The sequence below is a fragment of the Thunnus maccoyii genome, chromosome 15 (genome assembly GCF_910596095.1).
Source record: "Thunnus maccoyii chromosome 15, fThuMac1.1, whole genome shotgun sequence".
Classification (NCBI taxonomy): domain Eukaryota; kingdom Metazoa; phylum Chordata; class Actinopteri; order Scombriformes; family Scombridae; genus Thunnus; species Thunnus maccoyii.
In genome coordinates, this window is record NC_056547.1 from 10,714,666 (window position 1) to 10,734,706 (window position 20,041).

General features: G+C 37.0%; 1 protein-coding gene across 1 annotated transcript in view; it reads left to right on the plus strand.

Annotated features, from left to right (window-relative positions):
* The first annotated feature begins 11,049 nt into the window (after positions 1–11,049).
* Positions 11,050–20,041, plus strand: part of crybg2 (crystallin beta-gamma domain containing 2) — a 50,188-nt gene continuing 41,196 nt past the window's right edge. Inside the window, exon 1 of the mRNA XM_042436153.1 lies at positions 11,050–11,471. Within this exon, the coding sequence (XP_042292087.1) occupies positions 11,272–11,471 (200 nt within the window). The 5' untranslated portion in view covers positions 11,050–11,271. The remainder of the gene's footprint in view (positions 11,472–20,041) is intronic.

The window sequence follows — 20,041 nt, forward strand, 5'->3', positions numbered from 1 at the left end:
ACATTTGAGCCGTTTAGATTTAAGAGTAAAATAGTAAATATGAATATGGTCAACATATCTGACCTGACACTTTACATTTTACAGAACAAACACAGGAAACCACAAGTTGCAAAACTTTATTGCGAAACATTTATGAAAAAAAAAAAGACTGAATGAGCAATGATAATTTCCTGACACTGTAAACTGCATGAATACTACTAATTCTAAAACAAACATATTTCTCCAGGTATGCAGATAGAAATAAAAGAGACCTACTTCCACAAAGGATTGGCAGTTCAGTTTATTTATTTATTTATTTTGCCTTTTGGCTCCTGAAACCGTTATTTTTGGAAGTTATGTTACAGCTCGTGATGCTACAGTGACTTCTCGTTTCCATAGTTGGTTGCTTCTTATTGGATGGCACCACAAATGTCTCCTAACAAACAGATTTACACATCATGAAAGTTTTTACTAGCTAAGACATTTCTTACATTTAATGGTGCAACCTGATTTAGTAAAGTATTTAGTAGTTACATAGAACGTAGGAAGGACTTCACACACAAACTTGATGGATTTAAGAACAGTTGGTGCAACCCAGTCCAGTTCCTCATGTTTCAGTTTCTAATTGGTCATGGCACCACTTACCTTTCATTTCATAGATCATATATTCTTCAGGTGAGACCCTTAGAACATCTACTATGTACAACCATTTTATTTTAGTCAGTCATCTCACATGGGATATGAGTGTATTTATTTTACTATAGGCTATAGCACCTTTTTTTAGAGGATCAGAGAATCTCAAATTGAATTCTGAATTTGATGGGGAGCTACTGAGGAGAAATCAAGATTCGTGTCACATGACTGATTATGTGAATGTGGTATTTGTACAGCATCTAGGCTCTGACCTTGTCATTCCCCAGAACAGGAAACACATCATAGCATAGCACGGAGTAGGAAGTAGGAACGATAACATGCCCCTTATAACCCGTCTCCTGTTTTGTAGGAAACAAAATTCCTGTTGGATCACTTTTCTTAGGAATATTATGAGGAAATTTAATTTTTTTAGTTCATGTTCTGTTCTTAGACTTGGTGCATTACAAAAAAAAGTCCCCGTGACCTGAAGCATGAAATACAATGTGCTTATTATGATTTACAGAAACCACGGCACTGTATATAAATGTGACGCTTCCATCCAAAAATCTTTGCCTCTGAACATAATCCAGATAGCCATTATGTTTGCCATCATAACATAAATGGGAAAACACTTTTGTAATACAGTATTTTAAAGAAACAGGGTTACTTATGAAGTACACTGCCATAATGAAAACTGTGCATCGGACATAAGAAGAGTATGCCATGTGAGTGTAGTGACAACTGCTGGTTGACTGCTGAGCTAGCTTCTCTTGTATTATCTACAGTATGTTTTCCTCACATTTAGAAGGCTTGATTTTAGGCTTCTGTTTTAAATAATTTTAGACTTTCTATTTTATTCTTAAACTTTGTCTGTTGCCAATATTTAGAGAGTTATTTTTTGTTTTTAATTGTATCTTCAATTTCTCTGTAAAGTACTTTGGTCAACTCTTGTTTTTTGATATACTCTATAAATATATTTGACTTGAATTGACTTAACTTGGCTCTCTGTGATTTTAGAACACATTTTATATCACTGGTCTTACAAACTCTCCTCTTCTTCCTCTTATCATCTGATTATTTGAAATGCGACCATGTCATATCAGAGAAGGAAGAAAAGCCTAACTGGACATTGTAACAAAATTCTCTCTCTATTAAAACAATAACTAAAAATCAGACTGACACAGTTACTGGGCCTGTTGTAGGCATGACCGCAATGCATACGCCCTTAAACATCCTGCTTACTCACCTTCTCTTGCTGGTAATAAACTCTAGGAAGTCCCACGCTACATCCCCCCTGTTGGGTCTCTGTTCATGCTGTCTTTCCTAGAAAATACAGGAAATGGAACTAGTCAGCCAGAAATGAAACTATGAAAAAGCACCATTTACATCACAATTTTTATGTAAGAAAATCATTGAGTGTGAAAACAAATACTCCTTTTTTCTGTCTGTCGTTGTTACTGTGTAACTTTGCATATTTTAAAAGGGAGGGACAAAACTGTGAATAACCAGTCCTGCCGGTAATTGTTGAACATTGCACGTGTTTAGTTATACCACATTTTCAAGGTCTTTTACACTCTCAGTTTGATTATCAATTGGAAATAGAGATACTCTGGGGACAGAATTCTTATTCAAGGGTGAACACACTGATAAAAGTACTGCATCATTGCCTCAAGAGCACCTTTTTCTCAGATAAATGTGTCTAGATTTAGAACATGTCTCTGCTTTTCTCAAGCCAACAGCAGATTTACAAGCACAGCAGGCAAACTTGAGTGGACATGAAACCCAAAAACATGATTCTAACTTGATGACTGTCATCCAATGACAGTAAGACACACTTTCAATCAACAAAATCTATAGCAAAGTTACTGTAAGCAAGGTTTGCTCTTTACAGTAATTCTCTCTCAGTCTCTCTCTCTCGCTGTTTGTTTCTCAACTTCTCTCTCCCTCTCTCAACCACTTTCTTTTTCTTTTCGCTGTGCAGTGACTCCTCATAGTGTTTCCTATTGTGATTGTGGGGTTCTCCCCCGCAGTAGAAACCTACATACCACTGGCCAGAATAAAAACACCTCAAACCTTTTAATGTGCGCAGTTAACCTGTAGTGATGACAGGAAATCCTTTTCTTCTGGCACACTGCCAGCTACAGTTCCAACTACTCGCTACATTATCCTATTGTGCAATTAAGCAATAGAGGAAGAAGCCATAGCCAGAGATAAGAGGTGCAAAATAAATATGTGTGTGCTGTTTTGATAAAGACAAGTGAGAAGAGAAGAAAGAAGAAGAGATGAGAAAAACATGATAACATCCAATAGAACCAATGTCCTCTTTCATAGACAGATAACCAGTTGAGACCCCCTCAAACTGCAGACAGTTCATTCACATACTGCATACACTGAAACATTCACATGATGTTGAATCACATAAATATAATATTCATACATAGTCCTAAAGCACACAGAAACCAGGATTGGGTTGCAACAGCTATGTGTAATCATTAATCTTTTATTGTTTTTGTGTAAAGTCCTCTATAAATTCTTAGTAACTACTAGCTATAGTTTCAAACTGGTGATTTACTAAAATGGGTTGCAACATTAAAACTTAACAAATGTTCTAGTAAAGACTTCTATCATGTGTAAATTGGTTGCTAGGAAGCATCTGTTGTTGCTGTTTAATCAAATGCAATCAAGTATGTAAACAAGATGTCACTATAGTTACAAAAGCTATAACATAACTTTGAAAAATAACAGTTTTATTAGGTCAAAAAATATATTAAACTCACTGACAGTCCTTTGTAAATGTAGATATATATGCATATGTGTATTTCATAGCCAGTTGGAACCATACAGCTTAAAGTGAGTGGAAAATATCTGATTATGCAAGGTAATGTATTAGCAAACTAATGTTAGCTTGTCATTTGGTTCAGTTAGCTATGTAACAGGCAGGTAGTTCAATAAGGAGAGATCAATTAGAAGTGTATAACAATATTTATTGATGTTAGCAAAAAAAAAAAGATTTTTGGTGATTAGACTCCATAGATGTGAGGAAATTTCATAAAGAGTAGGCCCACATGAACATAGGTGGTGGTTGATGGAAACCTTTGGACAAGTCTCGGGTGGTGGTGGGTTGAGCTACAGTAGGTCTGAAAGTAAAAATCACAAATCACAAAAATTTCAGCGATATTTAAAGAATGGCATTCGGGAACTGATTGACCTGACAAGTGTGAGCAGAAAGATTATTGGTCAGGTATGGTGATGTCAGAATTGTGAATGAGGCGATTTTGATAGCATGGGAAAGCAGAAGTGACAGCGTGGGAAAGCAGAAGTGATGGAGGGAGATGACTGACGTCTACCCTTTAAGTGGTGTCCATCAGCCCTCCATTTTTCAACCTGTTCAATGAAGCCAGACCGAACAAAAAATGTAACAACACATTTTTAACCTTCTTTTGTACAGGAAACACACAGCAAACAGTAAAACAGTAGAAATAGACATATTCAGGTGTGTTACAAAATACACATCCCTCCCCTGCATTCAAATCCAGCAGAGAAGAAAAGAGGAGAAGAGACAACTAACATGAATAAGAAAAAAAATCTGATAAGTGATTTTGACACCAAGGACATTAATCAAAGTGAAAAGGACATACAGCAGAACAACAGATATTTAGCAACGTTGTCTTTGGCAGGACTTTCAACCGACTGGCTGAGAGGACGAGGTTCACATGACTCAGACATCCTGTTTATATGTTCTTCCTCTCCAATTATCTCTTGACACTCAACTATTTCATAAACCAGACACCATATAGTTCCCTTCTGCTGCTGGCCACCTTCATAGCGGGCTCAATTCATTTAGCGCATAAGAATCACAACAGGAAATCCTTTAACATGCCACAAAGAGTGGCTGACATGCACAAATGAAAGACACACACATACACACACATAAAAGAAAAACAGTCTGGTGCTAGGTTGCAGCATGTTGTTACAGTCATTCAAGTGAATCAAAAAATGTGTTCCAAGTAATTACTTCAAGAGGTGCACAGCTCACCTCATCAAAGAAGTATTCTTTAGGGTATGAATGAAAATTTCCAGGGAAGTTGTAATTGTTTCAGATTACACCATGCATCCATTTTACATGCCAAAAGCTTTGTCTTTAGTTTCCTTTCTTATTTATTTCAAAATTTAATTCGAGGATAAACCGCTTGAGATGCATCGTCTCAAGTGTCCTTAGAGGACGTCCTCCTCTCTTGTAATTAGTGGGAAATGGATTCAAAGTTTTCAGTTTCTGTGGAGGAAATGCATAGCCTACTACGGGGACATGAGAGGAACCCTTGTAGAAATCATTGCTTTACACAATGAAACATCTGATTGGAGTCATTTCCTTTTTTCCAGAGAACACAACAAACATTTCATAGACAGTGGGTATGTCATACCTCACTAGCCACAACCTATAGTGCTTTTACTTTGCATTCAAAAAGCCATCACAACCCCAAAGAGCACATTATGCACCATCAACTACCGAACCCTGACCCCTGTATTTTGCCGCTGATAGATAGAGAGGAGTTGTAGGAGGTTTTTGGTTTTTGCAATTCATTCATTCCGGACAGTGCAGTGTGTGTCATGACCATCATGTATACGGGAAATTTACAAGCATTGTCACTATATCCATTCCTTTTCTTAGAAATGATAATACCAAAGTGATACAGTTATAGAGGCAGAGAGGGGAGGAGAGAAAGACAGAAAAGGAGAACAAAGAAAGATGTGTTTAGTTTAGTAGTCATTTGCTTGTCTAATTCTCAGAAAATTCATTTTAATCACTTTCGTATTTTCAGTGCCAATTTAGACCTTGGTAACAGTTAACTCGTGATTATGATTTATATGTATTAACTATTATATATTGACTGCTATATCAGTAAGTACAGCAACACAACCCCTGTGGTCACAAAATCCCCTCAATCCTACCCAGGCCATTGCTACCCTTTCTTCCCAGCAGATGTTTTAAAAGGGGACATATCATGCTTTTTGTGAATTTCTGTCATTTATATACTGTTTAAATGCCAGATGCCTATGTTAAACATAGTTAAAGATACAAAACTTGAGGTGAATGTATATAAAAATGCCTCCTTCAAGTCAAAAGGCTCTGTTCACAAAGTTAGACTCTACTTCCCCATCAAACTAATGTCAAATTGTTCGCACGTGCCCACAAATGGCCATCTAATCCATAGACTTTGTTGCTATAGTTGTTCCACTCGCAAATTTCAGATCAGATTTGGGCTTCAACATGTAAGGATGTTCATTATTCAAGTAAAAAACAGGAAAAAGAGTCGGCTCATTGGGAGGGGAGCCTTAAAGACACAGGTGCTAAAATGGCCTGTTTCAGACAAAGGCTGAACTGAGGGGCTGCATAAAGGGCCGATATAAGATAAATAAGAAGTTTCTTGAAGTCTCCAGGCCTAGAATGAATCACTGTTTAAGTACAAATATGCTAGATTCAATTATTACTCTGATCTGATTTCTATCAACAGAAACAAACCTAGACAACTTTTTCGTGTCCAGGTGCACTCCTAGGTACCTGTAGGACTGCACTAAGTCTACATCCTCCCCCCCGATGGAAACAGGGGTGATGGGGGGCTGGAGGATGGTGTAGTAGGTAGGTATTTATTAATTGATTGATTGTATTAAAGGATAGGTTCACGGTTTTTCAAGTCCGTCTGAACACTGAAACAGGTTTTGTTTACTTTAATCATTGCTGCTGTTCATGCTGACTAATAAAAATCCCCTGCAGATGTGGCTTCAGCCATCTGAGTTAGTCAAATAAGTAGAAATCTTCCACAGTCTTTTTAGTAAAAAAATCCCTCTTTGTATCTCAGTGTTTTCCTGTTCAGCTGAAGTGGAGAGGTTGTAACAAAAAGAGGGAATTTGGCACTAAAATTACAGTAACTTTAAAAGATATTGAATTGACTTGACTAATTTGGTCAGATGAAGCCTCATATTATCTTCAAATAAACTTTTAAATACGCAACACAGAAGGATGGCTGAAATTTTGTTCCCTATTACTTACATTGAAAGTGCATTATGAAGGGATATCTTAATGGCCAGTATGCACAGGAGGAATGATTACAGGAAGAAAAATATGTGTCAGTGTTCATTTGGGTGCCTGACTATTGTTTTAGGACACACTTGAAAAATTGTGAACCTATCCTTTAATATACTGTTTTTAAATTTGGTGGCTAGCTGGGCTCTATGCTATACTAATATCCTCTTGGAATAGAGCCCATTTGAACACTGAAACAGGTTGTGCTCACTGTAATCATTCATCCTGTTCAACTGGCCATTTAAAAAAAAAAAAAACATCTTCATCCACTTTCAATGTACCTGACAAAATACTCAGCCCTCTTTTTATTCTAAAGTTTATCTGAAGCTTATATGAGGATTCAGCAATTCAAGTGGACATCTTCCAAAATTGCAGTGTTTTTAGTTTAAAATTTCCTCTTTGTACTTCCCTGGATAGTGTTTCCCTGTTAAACTGTGGTGAAGGGATAGTAACTAAAATACGGAGTTTTGTACTAAAAATTAATTATAATTATATTATATTAATTATAATTTTTGGAAGATATTGACTTGATTTGACAAATTTGAAAGGCTGAAGTCCCATGTTGGCTTCAGATAAACTTCTGAATACATTTTTGCTAAGGAGGAGGACTGTAGATTTTGTCAGTATGAATAGGAGGGATGATTACAGTAAGAAAAACCTGTTTCAATGATAATATGGGCACCTAACTATTGCTTTAAAACTAACTTTCTGCGAACCTATGCTTTAAGTGTACATACTAAGTAGTTAAAAAGATTCTGGTTGCAAAGGTAACAAGGTTTTTATCAAGTGACAAAATTTAATATCAATAACATAGCAGTTAACCAAATTGATAAACAGATGACACAGACACAGTGTTTTTTAAATGAGCATAGCCAAGCCCTTTTGCACCATTGGCCTCTTTCTTGGAAGAGCCTTGTGTTAGATAATCACCAAATATCTTCACTATGTATCACTCAAACGAACGCTGTAACCTCAGGCATTACGTGACTTTCTGTTTTAATTCAACAGAAAGATCCTAAGGCTGATAATGTTAAATGGCAAGGGAGGATGAGTGTGTGTTTTTTACGTGGGTGAGTTTGAATTGCTTTGAGAGGGCCTAAGACAGAGACAAAACAGACTTTACTCCGATGACAGTGTTTCCTTTCAGTTTTAAGTTACTGACAGCCAGTGATTGGCTATTGTGATTTTCCCCCAAATGCAGATTACAGACTTTAGTTTCTGAGGTGCATGCCTTTGATCATATATCATAGAGGGTCCATTGATTTTGTTCATCACTACATTATTAGTCCCAGTTTGACCTGTGTTTGGCTTTCAGCTGTAGTTATTCTTTTAGTCAGCATTAAAGGCCATATACATGGGTGTGGGGAAATGAGTAATAAGACAAGGCTGTGATGTCATAGCAATAAGCTAACCGGGTCTAAAGGTTTAATATATAAAGATAAAATAAAAAAAATGGTGGTTTCTTTTTTCAAAACAGAAAATACACCATACAATATATAGTATATCCTGTATGCACATGCTGTTGCCACCACCCTTAAACCTCTGGACGCAATCTACCACAGTGCCATTCGATTCATTAAGCAAGACAGCTATCGCACTCACCACTTTGAAAAGGTCTGACGGTTGTTATTGACATCTAGAAGGCACCAGCATACCTGTCCCCTCCTCTGTAAGGCCTTGCTATCTAAATTGCTGAATTATTTAACCCGCTTAGTTGAAATCAGAGTCAATAAACATGACACCAGATCACAGAGCAGGGTTATTTTAAAAGTTCCTCTTATAAACTCTGAACTGGAGAAGACTGGTTTGCAGTAAAATGTACCTTTCTACTGGAATGAATTGCAAAATAGCTTAAAGTTGGAGACACTTGTTCCACTGGGGGACTTTACTAGCTGATATCTTTCATAATGTGTGTGATGTTTTAAGAAGTGTAGACACACTACTTGAGTGAGTGTGTATGATGATTGTTTTGTCATTGTGACCTGAATGAACCATCTCATTATGATCCTATGTTCCTATCCTAATTTCAATGAAGTTTCCTAAATAAAGCTGAATAAGAATAAGAATAAGAATAAGAATAAGAATAAGAATAAGAATAAGAATAAGAATAAGAATAAGAATAAGAATAGTAATAATGATAATAAAGTTTACATATAGTGAGTTTACTTTAGTAAACACTAAAACAATACTCTGAATGTTTTAGAGTGAAGTTTTAGAAATGTATTGTATGTAACCCTAGTGCTAATACATTCCAAAATATTTTATTGCAAAATTGTATTTTAAAAAAAATTATCTCTCCCTGAAAAACATACACTCAAGTGTGACACACAATCCTACAATATGAGAGATCAGTCACTTAAATCTTAATCTTTGGCTAAGTCTTCAAAAGTGCAAGTTTAACTTGTGGCAACTGTGGTAATTCGATTAATTGTAATTTTGTGTTTTTATGCACCACTAAAACACAATATCAGCAGGCATTAAAAGAGTATTAATGCTGGTTCTGCTTCATTATCTGATCTTGAGGCTCTGTCTTCTAGGAAACCTGAGTAAAAGTAAAAGAAAAAGTAAATGAGTCTTAAGACCTTTATTATTTCAAATGATATTGTGCTTATATGGTGCAATATTGTGTTTGATCAAAATAACCATACAACAACCCTGAGGACATTCAACATAAGAAAACTGCACACAATGCAAAGACAAGAGGAAGAACAGGAGTTAATAGGGGCCAAGCAGCTCATTTTTGCCCTGGGGTAAAAGGAAGCAGGTTAATCAGGCCATAAATTTGAAGTTTTTACGAGTTAATTACAGTTAAAGGTTGACAGCAATAACCATAGTTCAATGAAAGTGAAAAGAGAAACAAATTAACTCGACTGCAACAGTCCATGATCATTTCCATGAGGGACTTTTAGAAGTTCCCAAACTGTTGCGAAGGGGGGTGGGGGTGGGGTGAGGTAGGGGGGGGACTATTTTCAGCTGACTTTATTCATTCTCATTCTCTTCAATCTTCAGGGGACTTTATTCACTCTTCAATCTTCAGGGGACTTTATTCACTCTCCCTATAAAAGTGAGATCATGCAAGATGTGTATTTTTAGCGCCTTATCTCTTGTTATCGCCCCATCATAAACCACGGCACCAAGATACTGTGGGTGGCTACTGTTAGCAATACCAGGCGTTTGATTATTATCAAAATGACATTTTAATGGCTGGGTCACATACTATGTTTTAAGTAAATTGTTGGGTTGGGTTTTTTTTTGTTGATGTTGGGTTTTGTTTTTCAAGAATGGCTGTGAATATAATGATCTGAAAATTAAAGAGTTTATTTGCATATGTTAAAGGAAAATGTTGACTGTAATTTCTGTCGTGCAGTAGGAAGGATGTTTGCTTTGGGTCCTTATCGTTTTATTTTTATTGAACAGTCAATGCATCAGTTCATATTCCTTTCCTTATCAAACGGGTGGCACTTTATGACTTTACAGTCATTCAGTAATTGCTTTGAATGGATTGACCGAGCTGGTAGCGCCATCGTGAGGCAGAATAAGCCACATGCATATACACGAATACACAGGCCTGGTTGAGAAGCTCCGTCTCCTTCAATCTGATGTGTGAGAAGGCTGCAAACTGAAGAGACACCACAAGATGTCGCTGTAGATCCACTGAGATTGTACTTGGTCAGGTAGACTATTATAATATGAGCCACCTACTCTGTAAATTGCTCAATTAACACATAAACCTTATTCATTATTGGAGTAATTATTATCTTGAAGGTTTTGAGGTGCTCCTAAGAGATTTTTCACTTTTATTACCCTCCCTGGCGAATGAATAATGAGGTCATGTTAGGATTTCTGTGTTTTTTGTTACCTCTTCATCATCAGACTCACGACCTGTACCAAGATTTGGTTTACTTTATTGACATAACTGATATTTATAAAGTAGGCTACAACACACCAGACTGTCAGTGATAGAATGATGGACTATTAGCATCATTGTCCCAGGTGATTTCACATTTTAGTCCACTAACGCAAATTTGTCTGACCCAATATAAGTACTTGAAATAACAACCACAAGAAAATTAAACCACAAAATCATACGCTTAATACAAATAAAAAGTAATAAAATACGGTCAAAACCTGAAGGAAGTTTTGGAGCAGAAGGGGTGAGTAAGTGTGCATTAAATAAGGTCTGAATATGTATTGCAAGCAACCTGGGGAAGTCCTGAACACCCAAAAGTACATAAAAGACAATAAACAAGCAAATTTTCTATAAGAATATGATTGCATATTTGATAGTGGATCAAGTGTCACTATTGTCTGCGGGCACTGAGAGGCTGTCTTGTCTGGGTTGGGTGTTGCTCTACCGGGGCGTGTCGCCACACCTGAGCTCTACCTGCCGCACAGAAAATGAAGCGGTGGGAGCAGCTGTCATCTGTCAAGTGCCATCAGTGAAGTATTCTCTGTTTACGCTCCACGAGTGTTATCATCGGACTTTAATCATACAATTACCTTTGGGAAAGTTGCTTTGACTCCTTCAAAGACCAGCCGGACCTTCTCTGCCATCGGTGACACATCAGCCTGTGGAGATGGCGAAGAAGAGTTCATCCAGAAAATCTCTGAAAAGTTTGTTCTCCAGGAGTGAAGCCAGCCTGGACAAATCGGTGGAGAAGGATGCGAGCAAAAACGGGGGAGAGAAGAAGAGGTTCAAGTTTTTAAAGTTGAAGACGAAGTCGAAGGGCGGCTCTGCCTCCGAGAAGTCAGCAAATGAGGACCAGCAGGTGTCCAGGTAGGCACAGAATGTTTGCAGAATGTCGAGATATTGAATCAGTGGCCGGTTTTCATGTCCGTGCATGTGTCATATGGCTCCTAACGGAGGAGCAGCAACGTGAAGCAAGTTCTGATGCTTTAAAGAGCTATAAAGGTGCAGATAGCCTGAAGTCTTAATTACCTTATGTCGCCTACAGCTGCCTCTTATTTATTGCTGCCTTTATATTCCACCGCATATTACTACACCCATCATTTAGAAGTTTAAAATACCTCATACTATAAGACCTGTGTGATGTTTTGGACTGATGCCATCAGTGCCCTAGTAGTATAGATCTAGAAGTCAGCGCAGAAATTTAACACAAAGTGTTACATGAAGTTGGGGTATAAAAACTTGCCACATTAATTTCCATAAATTTACCATGACTATGTAAACCATTCAGTTGATAATCACTTAGATAACCTGTCTAGTCAGGACTGTTGAAAGAGGGGATGTGAAATCTATGAAATTCAGTCCAATCTTTTGGTCATTATGTAACTGTGTGAAAGAGCAACTGAAACTTGGAGAAATCAAACCCTCTTTAGTCCTCTGAAAGCTTGCAGAATACTCCAGGGCCTTATGCAGTAAAACAAACAGTTTCAGAAAAGTTATTTTTATTTCGGTTCAGCATGTTTTAGCTAGAAAAAATATTAGGCATGTCATATTTTAGTCAAAGACAAAATACATGATTGAGGGCTAGCATTCATTAACACAAAAATTGTATACCTTATGTAAATGTAGTTTAAACAAAATAGTTAGACTCATCTGCGCTTAGTATTAAGTAGATCCTGTCTGACACTAGATTTTCTTGACTGATACAGGTATCTGATAACAGAAAAAAAGAACAATTTAAGCAAGGTGAAAAAGTTGCAAGATATAAGAGAAGGAGTAAGAATTCTATTGCAGTACTCTTAGTCATGTGCTGCTGGCAGGCTGTTTTACAGCTTACCAAGAAATTCATCATTGTAAACATAGGTGGACCAACATCTGCTAAAGTGTGATACTTTATGCTCATTTGTAAACAGCAAAGTCTGCTCAAAAAACTGTAATGGTTGTCTTAGAAATGTACCCCTTAAATAAGAATTAGTGTTTCTTAATTACTACCAATATATTTATGATCAGCCGGTTGCAGAAAGATGTTCCACCTCTTCACAGTCAATCATTCTCCCAACTAATGTAGGAATCCAGACTATTGGTGGACATACTGTTCTCATTGCTTTAGTTCATCAATGCTTCTGTCAGTTGACTGTACCAATGAAGCTGATGTCAGTGACGGAAAGAAACTAACGACATTTACTCAAGTACTGTATTTATTTTGAGGTACTTGTACTTTACTTGAGTATTTCCATTTGATGCTACTTTATACTTCCACTCCACTACATTTCAGAGGGAAATATCGTACTTTCCACTATATTTATTTGACAGCTTTAGTTGCTTTACAGATGAAGATTTGACACAATGGATAATATAACAAGCTTTAAAATACAACACATTGTTAAAGATGAAACCAGTGGTTTCCAACCTTTTTGGCTTTTGATGTCTTATAAAAAGCAGTATGTAGCCAGGTCACATTTCAGATGTCTATGAGTTGTTAACAGCTCCACCAAATAGTGATCTTTGTCCTCTAAACTTCTCACATGGTTCAAATGAGCCAATATTTCACTAAAATCAAAGATTAGAGAAAAATTGCAGGACTTTTACTTGTAATGGAGTATTTTTACATTGCAAAAATACCAAAATATTTGCTGTAACCAGCTTCTCAAATATTAGAATTTGAGGCTTTTCTTTGTCATACATAATAGTAAACTGAATATCTTTGGGTTTTGGACTGTTGGCCATACAAAAAACAACATTTGAAGATGTCAGCTTGGACTGTGGGAAATTATAACAGCCATTTTTCAACATTTACTCACATTTTATATACAAAACTATTAAATGAATAATCAAGAAGATAATCGTCAGATTAATCAATAATGAAAGTAATCATTAGTTGTGGCCCTGAGTGAGTGTTAAACAGTAGAGTTTGGGGGTGACTTTGAGCAGTGTCATACATGCAAGAAGTACACCTAGAAGACTTTTACGGTTCAATTGGAAGTATTTAACAATGTGAACTTTACTATATTTGTCTGCAGTGTTCACAAAGGAATGAAGACACGCTGCTCTGTTTAAATCCCTACACAATATATAAGCAACAGGGTGTGCATATATGCACAAGTGAGGTGGTGGTTGAGCCACAAGTCACATGCCAGGATAATGTAATCATGTTGTTCATGTTGTTGGAGACCAGACTGAGTGACAGCTTGTGTTTACACAGTGAAGAAAATAAAGGATGGGCTGACACTGCAAGCACCACCTTTGCACACAAGAGCTGCATGCAGGGGTTACACAAGGGTAACAGCGCATGAAGGACTCATACTGAGTACAAAATAATAAATGGTAACCTACAAGAAGCTTCCACTTATACATTAATATTAATTTTCAGGACAGAAGTACAATAAATTAGATATAATGAAAAGAAAAACGTGCCTTTCCTCTTAATAGCCCTTTATCCCACTGATTGTTTATCTTAATCACTTCTTGAAAGCAATTATGGAATGCATTATATAGCTTTCTATTAAAGTAATTTACAGTGTATGGATTTGTTTTTGTCCTATATTGGAGTTAAATCCAGATGTAGACTAAATCTGTTTCTGTTGTTAGTGAAAGGATTTAGTTTTAATCCCTGTCCAGGATGTTATCTTAAAGACTTGCGGATTTCAGAGTCTAGGAAATAAATCTTTAAGTTCTTTAGTTTGTTTTGGCTTTATAGCATTTCATACAGTTCAAGGCGATGTCAAAGTCATATTGGACTTAAACTTAACCACCGCTTTATGAAATTACAGAAGAAACACTCAAGTTCTCCTTTCACGTAAGTCAAGCACACCCAAAACCATAGTATGTTGTAAGGCTTATTGGTCTCCTGAGTGATATTGTGGATTAATGGAGATACTGTAGAGAAACCTGCCACTCCACATACCTATTACTTTGTCATGAATCATTTACACAAATGCACACACACACCATTATTGTGTCAAGGGATACAGTTTGGCAACATCTTAGTCACAGTTACAGCTCAGAGGTGTCTCAACTGTGTTTAAATATCTTGCATTATTCAGAGCAATCACGTTCAAAGTGAGTCACTCTATTGTGGAACCTGTTACCTTTGTTTAGGAAGTGTAAGCAAGTTAAGGTTACATAAACTGTGCTTACTGTACACTTGATACCCCTGAATACTTATTCTCACAGAAAATTTTATTATTATTCAAGCAGAATACACCGTGATCATGAGCTAGTTTTTTTTTAGATAATTTTTTTGGTATGGTTATATTGGCATGTTAAAGAGGACATAACATGCTTATCTCTAGGTCTATATTTTTATTCTGGGGCTTTAGGAATATCTTTGCATGATTTACAGTTAAAAAAAACTCCCTATTTATCTTTTACTGGCCTGTTATGCAGCCCATCAGTTCAGCCTCTGTCTGGAACAGGCCGTTTTAGATCCTGTCTCTTTAAAGGTACCTATTATGCTTTTCCTTATTTTCAGACATATGGATAATGTCACAATGTCGGATGTTCATATTAAAAGTGGCCTTGTCAAATAATGAGGTAAACGTATGTAGAATTAATCCCTCTGAGCAAAAAGCACCGGCTTCAGACTGCTCTGAACGCTCGCTTTCCAACACTTTTTTCTACTTTCAGCCCGAGCCAACGTTGGTTCATGACGGATTTCTTTATATGGTCATTTGCGCCACGCATAGCGCACAAGTTCACTACTCCACTCCGCTAACATCATGGTGTTTTTCCATTGTTTTTGGAGTAGTCACACTGAGCTATGACTCCATGACACAGCAGAGCAAAGTAAAATAAGTAGCTTCTGTTGGAGGTGTGCTGGTCGTCTGCAGCTCTTAATCAAACATCATCACTGTGGCTATTTCTGCTTGTACTATTCGTCCCTGCATTATTTCTAACTCATTCGCTGAACAAATAGCTCCAAATATCTCCATATGTTGTTGTTTTGACCGTTTTTTAGTGCCACTAACAAAGCTCTGCTAATTCAGTGAGTAAATTCTTCACAATAAGTCTCCTGTTATGTAGTATTTTAAAAGCTTTTAATTTGAAGTAGTAAAGCAGAAAATGTTTGGTTTGCATCAGCGGCAACTTTACACAACCCTGATATGTAAATCTGGCCAATCAGAACAAAATGGGCTTATTGGGAGGGGGGCCTTGAAGAGACAGGAGCTAAAATGGACTGTAAAGAGACCAAGGCTATAATGAAGGGCTGCATAAACTGCAACGAGGACTAGCCAATCAGAGGCAGACCTCTGCATAGCAGTATGATTTTGCTTCTTTTTCATATTCTTTACTTGAAATATAAACTTCTCAAATACATCCATACATGTTCAAGCCCAAATCTGATCTGAATTATGAGAGTGAACAAAGCAAACAGCTTGGGGAACAACCTTAGCAACAAAGACTATGGCACGGATGAACGATCTGATGTCAGTTCTATGGGGAAATAGAGGTAAAGCGTTCAGAGCAGGCTGAAGCTCTGGCTTTTGACATACAAGGGACATTTTACATACATTCACCTCACCTCTTGGAACTTTGACCAAGTTTAACATAGACATCTGACATCATAACAGTATAAAAATAACAGAAAATCACAAAAAACTATGTTATGTCCTCTTTTAAAGGATATAGTCCAGAAATTATTTGTTTATCAATCGATTTGTGGATCTACAGAAGATTAAAAGACAATACATATTAGAATTTATTAATTATTTGTCAGTTGTCAAACAAAAATACCAAAACATTAATGGTCCCAGCTTCTTAAATATGACAATTTGCTGCTACTCTATGATTAATTTGAAAAATCTTTGGAGTGTTGGCTCCCCTGAGTTTTGAGGCCAATGTCAGTATTATTTAAGATTTAAAAAAAAAAAGTCAGATAATGATATATAGAACAATAGTCAATAATTTTTAAAAGATCCTTTTACACTAATTTTTAAAAAAAGAATTGTGACCAATTTAGCCATGTGCGAAACAGAACATATTGCACCTGAAAACAACTATGTTATGATGACACTGTTTATGTTTCTGTACTGTCACAGAATGTTACTTTTTGGTGGACATATACATGTGCATGGATACTGATGTATCTACAATAAGCCAATGTTGGCTGATACAGCATATATGCCCAGACAAATTATGGGTCTAGCATAGTTTTATAGACTAAATGATCAGTAAGTTAATCAAAAAATAATTAAGAGATCAATCAATAATCAAAATGTGGTCAAATGACCTTCTAGTAAGTATGAGACCATTCAAGACCCATGTGTTGCAATACTTCAGAACTACTGGAGCTCATGTACAGGTGCCATCGTTTGTCTAAAAGTTCATGTTTATTTTCTTGGATCTTTCACATTTGTCTTTCAAAGTAAAAGCTCTGTATTAAGTGTGACATTCATCCGGAATTCACCCTCTGGTGACATTTTGCTTTTCCTCATTATTGTCCAATCATTATTGACAGACCAAGTGAGATAACAGCAGAGGAATTCTTAAAGCGGGGTCCAGCTTAGGTAGTGATTACATTGTCAGTAAAATCTATGGTGGGTTTAAAGTCTAGTGTACTGCTGATACTGCTGATGAGTTAACTTATATCTGTTCTATTCAATCTATTCTTCTGTTGATAAAGAATTCCCAGCAGACAATGTGAAGTTATCAATAAGACGAAAGATATAGATGATCCCTTCCCTTGTCCAGTGGAGGGATCACTTCTATCTCTGCAAACAGTATTTAGTCATTTATTTACTGTGAGAGAAATAATGATCATTTGTGAAGTAGAGATGTTCAATGTTCAATTTGTGGAAATGTTCAACTTTTGAGCTAAGTGTTTTCATAAGAATGTAATGATTTCATCTACAGGGTCTCACTCTGGTCTACAGGGCCTGACTCTGGCCTCCAAGGTCTCATACAAGAGATGTTTTATGTTCACAGAGCCAGACTGGGAGATTATGTGGTAACCTTGGATGGATAATAACAGCTGCCTGCATTATTTTCCAATTAAAGTGCTTTCTGACACCAAGTGTCCTTGTTTCTCCCCTCCCTGGTGGCGTGACCTGAGCAACTCTGTAAGAAGTGATTGTTTTCCTGTTTGTGCTAAGTTTTTGGTGAGACTGTCTCCATGTACGCACTGTGCCAAAGGCTTCTCTGACGTCAGATATTTGTTTTCAATAAACTTCATATATTCAAATAAGCATCAACTGGAGCCTGTGGAGTCTCTTCAACAATTATTCAACAAGTACAAGATTTTCCATATCATTTACATAACATTGGATTGGACACACCATTTAGGTTGTCGCAGTTCTGTGTATTGGATTTGTTTTCACATCATCCAAAGAGGACCAGTTAACTTGCATGATTCCTAACAAAGAATGCAGGTTAAAGCAGCACCAGTCTGCCTTTTGTTGTTTTTATTTTTAGCCCAGAGTAGCAAATTATTGTGATGATGAATCCCAACATCAGGCGGTTGAGGAGATAGCTGTATGCTATGAAGAATTAAGGTGGTTAAACATTAACTTTAATGTGTCCCTTTATGGTAGTGGCACTGTAGGGATGATAGTAGTGTCTGTTGGAGTGGAGTAGTAAGGCTGATTTCAGATACAGATAACAGTGATACTGAAAACTCTTGATTACATTGCTTTTAAAAAACAATCAAAATGTAATTGCATGACTGAGTAGACATACTTCTCCTAGCTACAGGCTGGAACTATAAAACAGAATGACCTACATAGTTGTCTGTTATCTCCCTTAGGTCCTCATTATGCATATCTTGCACATTGAACAAGCTGACACCCATAGCCATGCACACAAAGGTAACACAGACAGTTTGAGCTTGTGGAGACAGAGGAGCTAGCGGGCAAACTTGACTTTCCTAAAGTCATTTTTAATCAGTAGACCAGTATCACCTTTTGGCATATTAAGCAGCACACAAATGTGCTTATTCATTCTACATGGTTGCACTTAAGAAAATATTTTTGAATGTTAAGCATAAGTCATCTTTAAAAGGAAAGAGTCATTTATGTGTTTGCAGAGAGTTAAATGTGAAGATTACCACTATCATGTCTGTAGGCTTTGTAGCTGGAGCCAGCACCCGGTTAGCTTAGCTTAGCATAAAGCCTGGAAACAGGGGGATACTGCTCTAAGGTAACAGTAGGCCTTTATGCACAGCCTGTTCAATTAGGGAATGCTGTGCCGTTATTCTGCCTCGCCCTTCTGTATAAAAGGTACGAACACGGAATGGGGGGCATTGTTGTTCCGGCATTAAGCTGGCAACGGAGTAGTCACATTGCCGGATTGAGGTCTGTGTAAAAGGGAGAGCCAGCAAGGCATTACGGTCAACACTACACACCGACACTGTTGTGTTACACCTAAAATCACACATGGGGGCAACATTATGACATTTATTTTGTTCAGTGTAAAAAAGCAAAGCCAGTATAATGACAGGTCCTCTTTACAGCAGTATTGCAGGACAACACAAGATATTTGTGGATGTCACCTTAGGCTTTGGGAAACACTGATCAACATTGTCCCCATTTTCTGGCATTTTATTGATCAAACAACTAATCGATTAATTGAGAAAAAATAGACAGATTAATCCAATGGAAATGATCGTTAATTGCAGCACTGTACGCATTAAACAAAGATATAACGTGTTAAATTAGTGAGCTTTAGAGGTTCTGGGAGGAAGACATTGTTACCTCTGGACAAAGCCAGGCAGGAGTTTTCCTACTGTATTTCCCATATTTTCTGTAAAGACATGAGAGTGGTATAATCTTCTCATCTGCCCCTCGGCAAGAAAATAAATATGTGCATTTTACAAAATGACAAATCATTCCTTTAAAGGTGACCGATATGGTGGCTAGTTTAGTCCATTTACATACAGAAAATATGTGGTTTGGCTGTAGCAAGTGTCTGCCAGTTTGTAGATACAGATGCAAATTTGTAAGCTTCACTGGAAAAGGCCTCACTTTAGTTCCCTTCCTCCCATTCAATCTTTCCATTGGCCTTGTTCTAATACAAACAAACATGCATTCTTACATTTTCCTGCACAGCCAGATAAAGTACAGAAGGCACTTTCATCTCTCAGTTACATCCTGTTGGGCTTCATCCAAATCAAGACATTCATAAGATGTTTTTTTATCGCTGAGGTCTTATAAGTTCACACAGTGAGAGGCTTTGCCCGTTCTCGGTATCCTGTGTGTATCCTGTGATGTGATGTAAACCTATGGAGAAAGAAATGACTCATTCGCTTATCTCTGGGCATCATTTCTGGCCAGAAAAACATTATTTATTTGTCTCACACATGTACTTGATTGGCAACCTTCAAAAAAAAAAGAATGAAAGGTGACACTTTTACAAATGCACAACAGTGGTAGCTGTTGTATTGAGTGAGTGTCTTTCTGTTTGCCTTCTTGCAGGTGTGTGTGTGTGTGTGTGTATAAAAGAGCCTG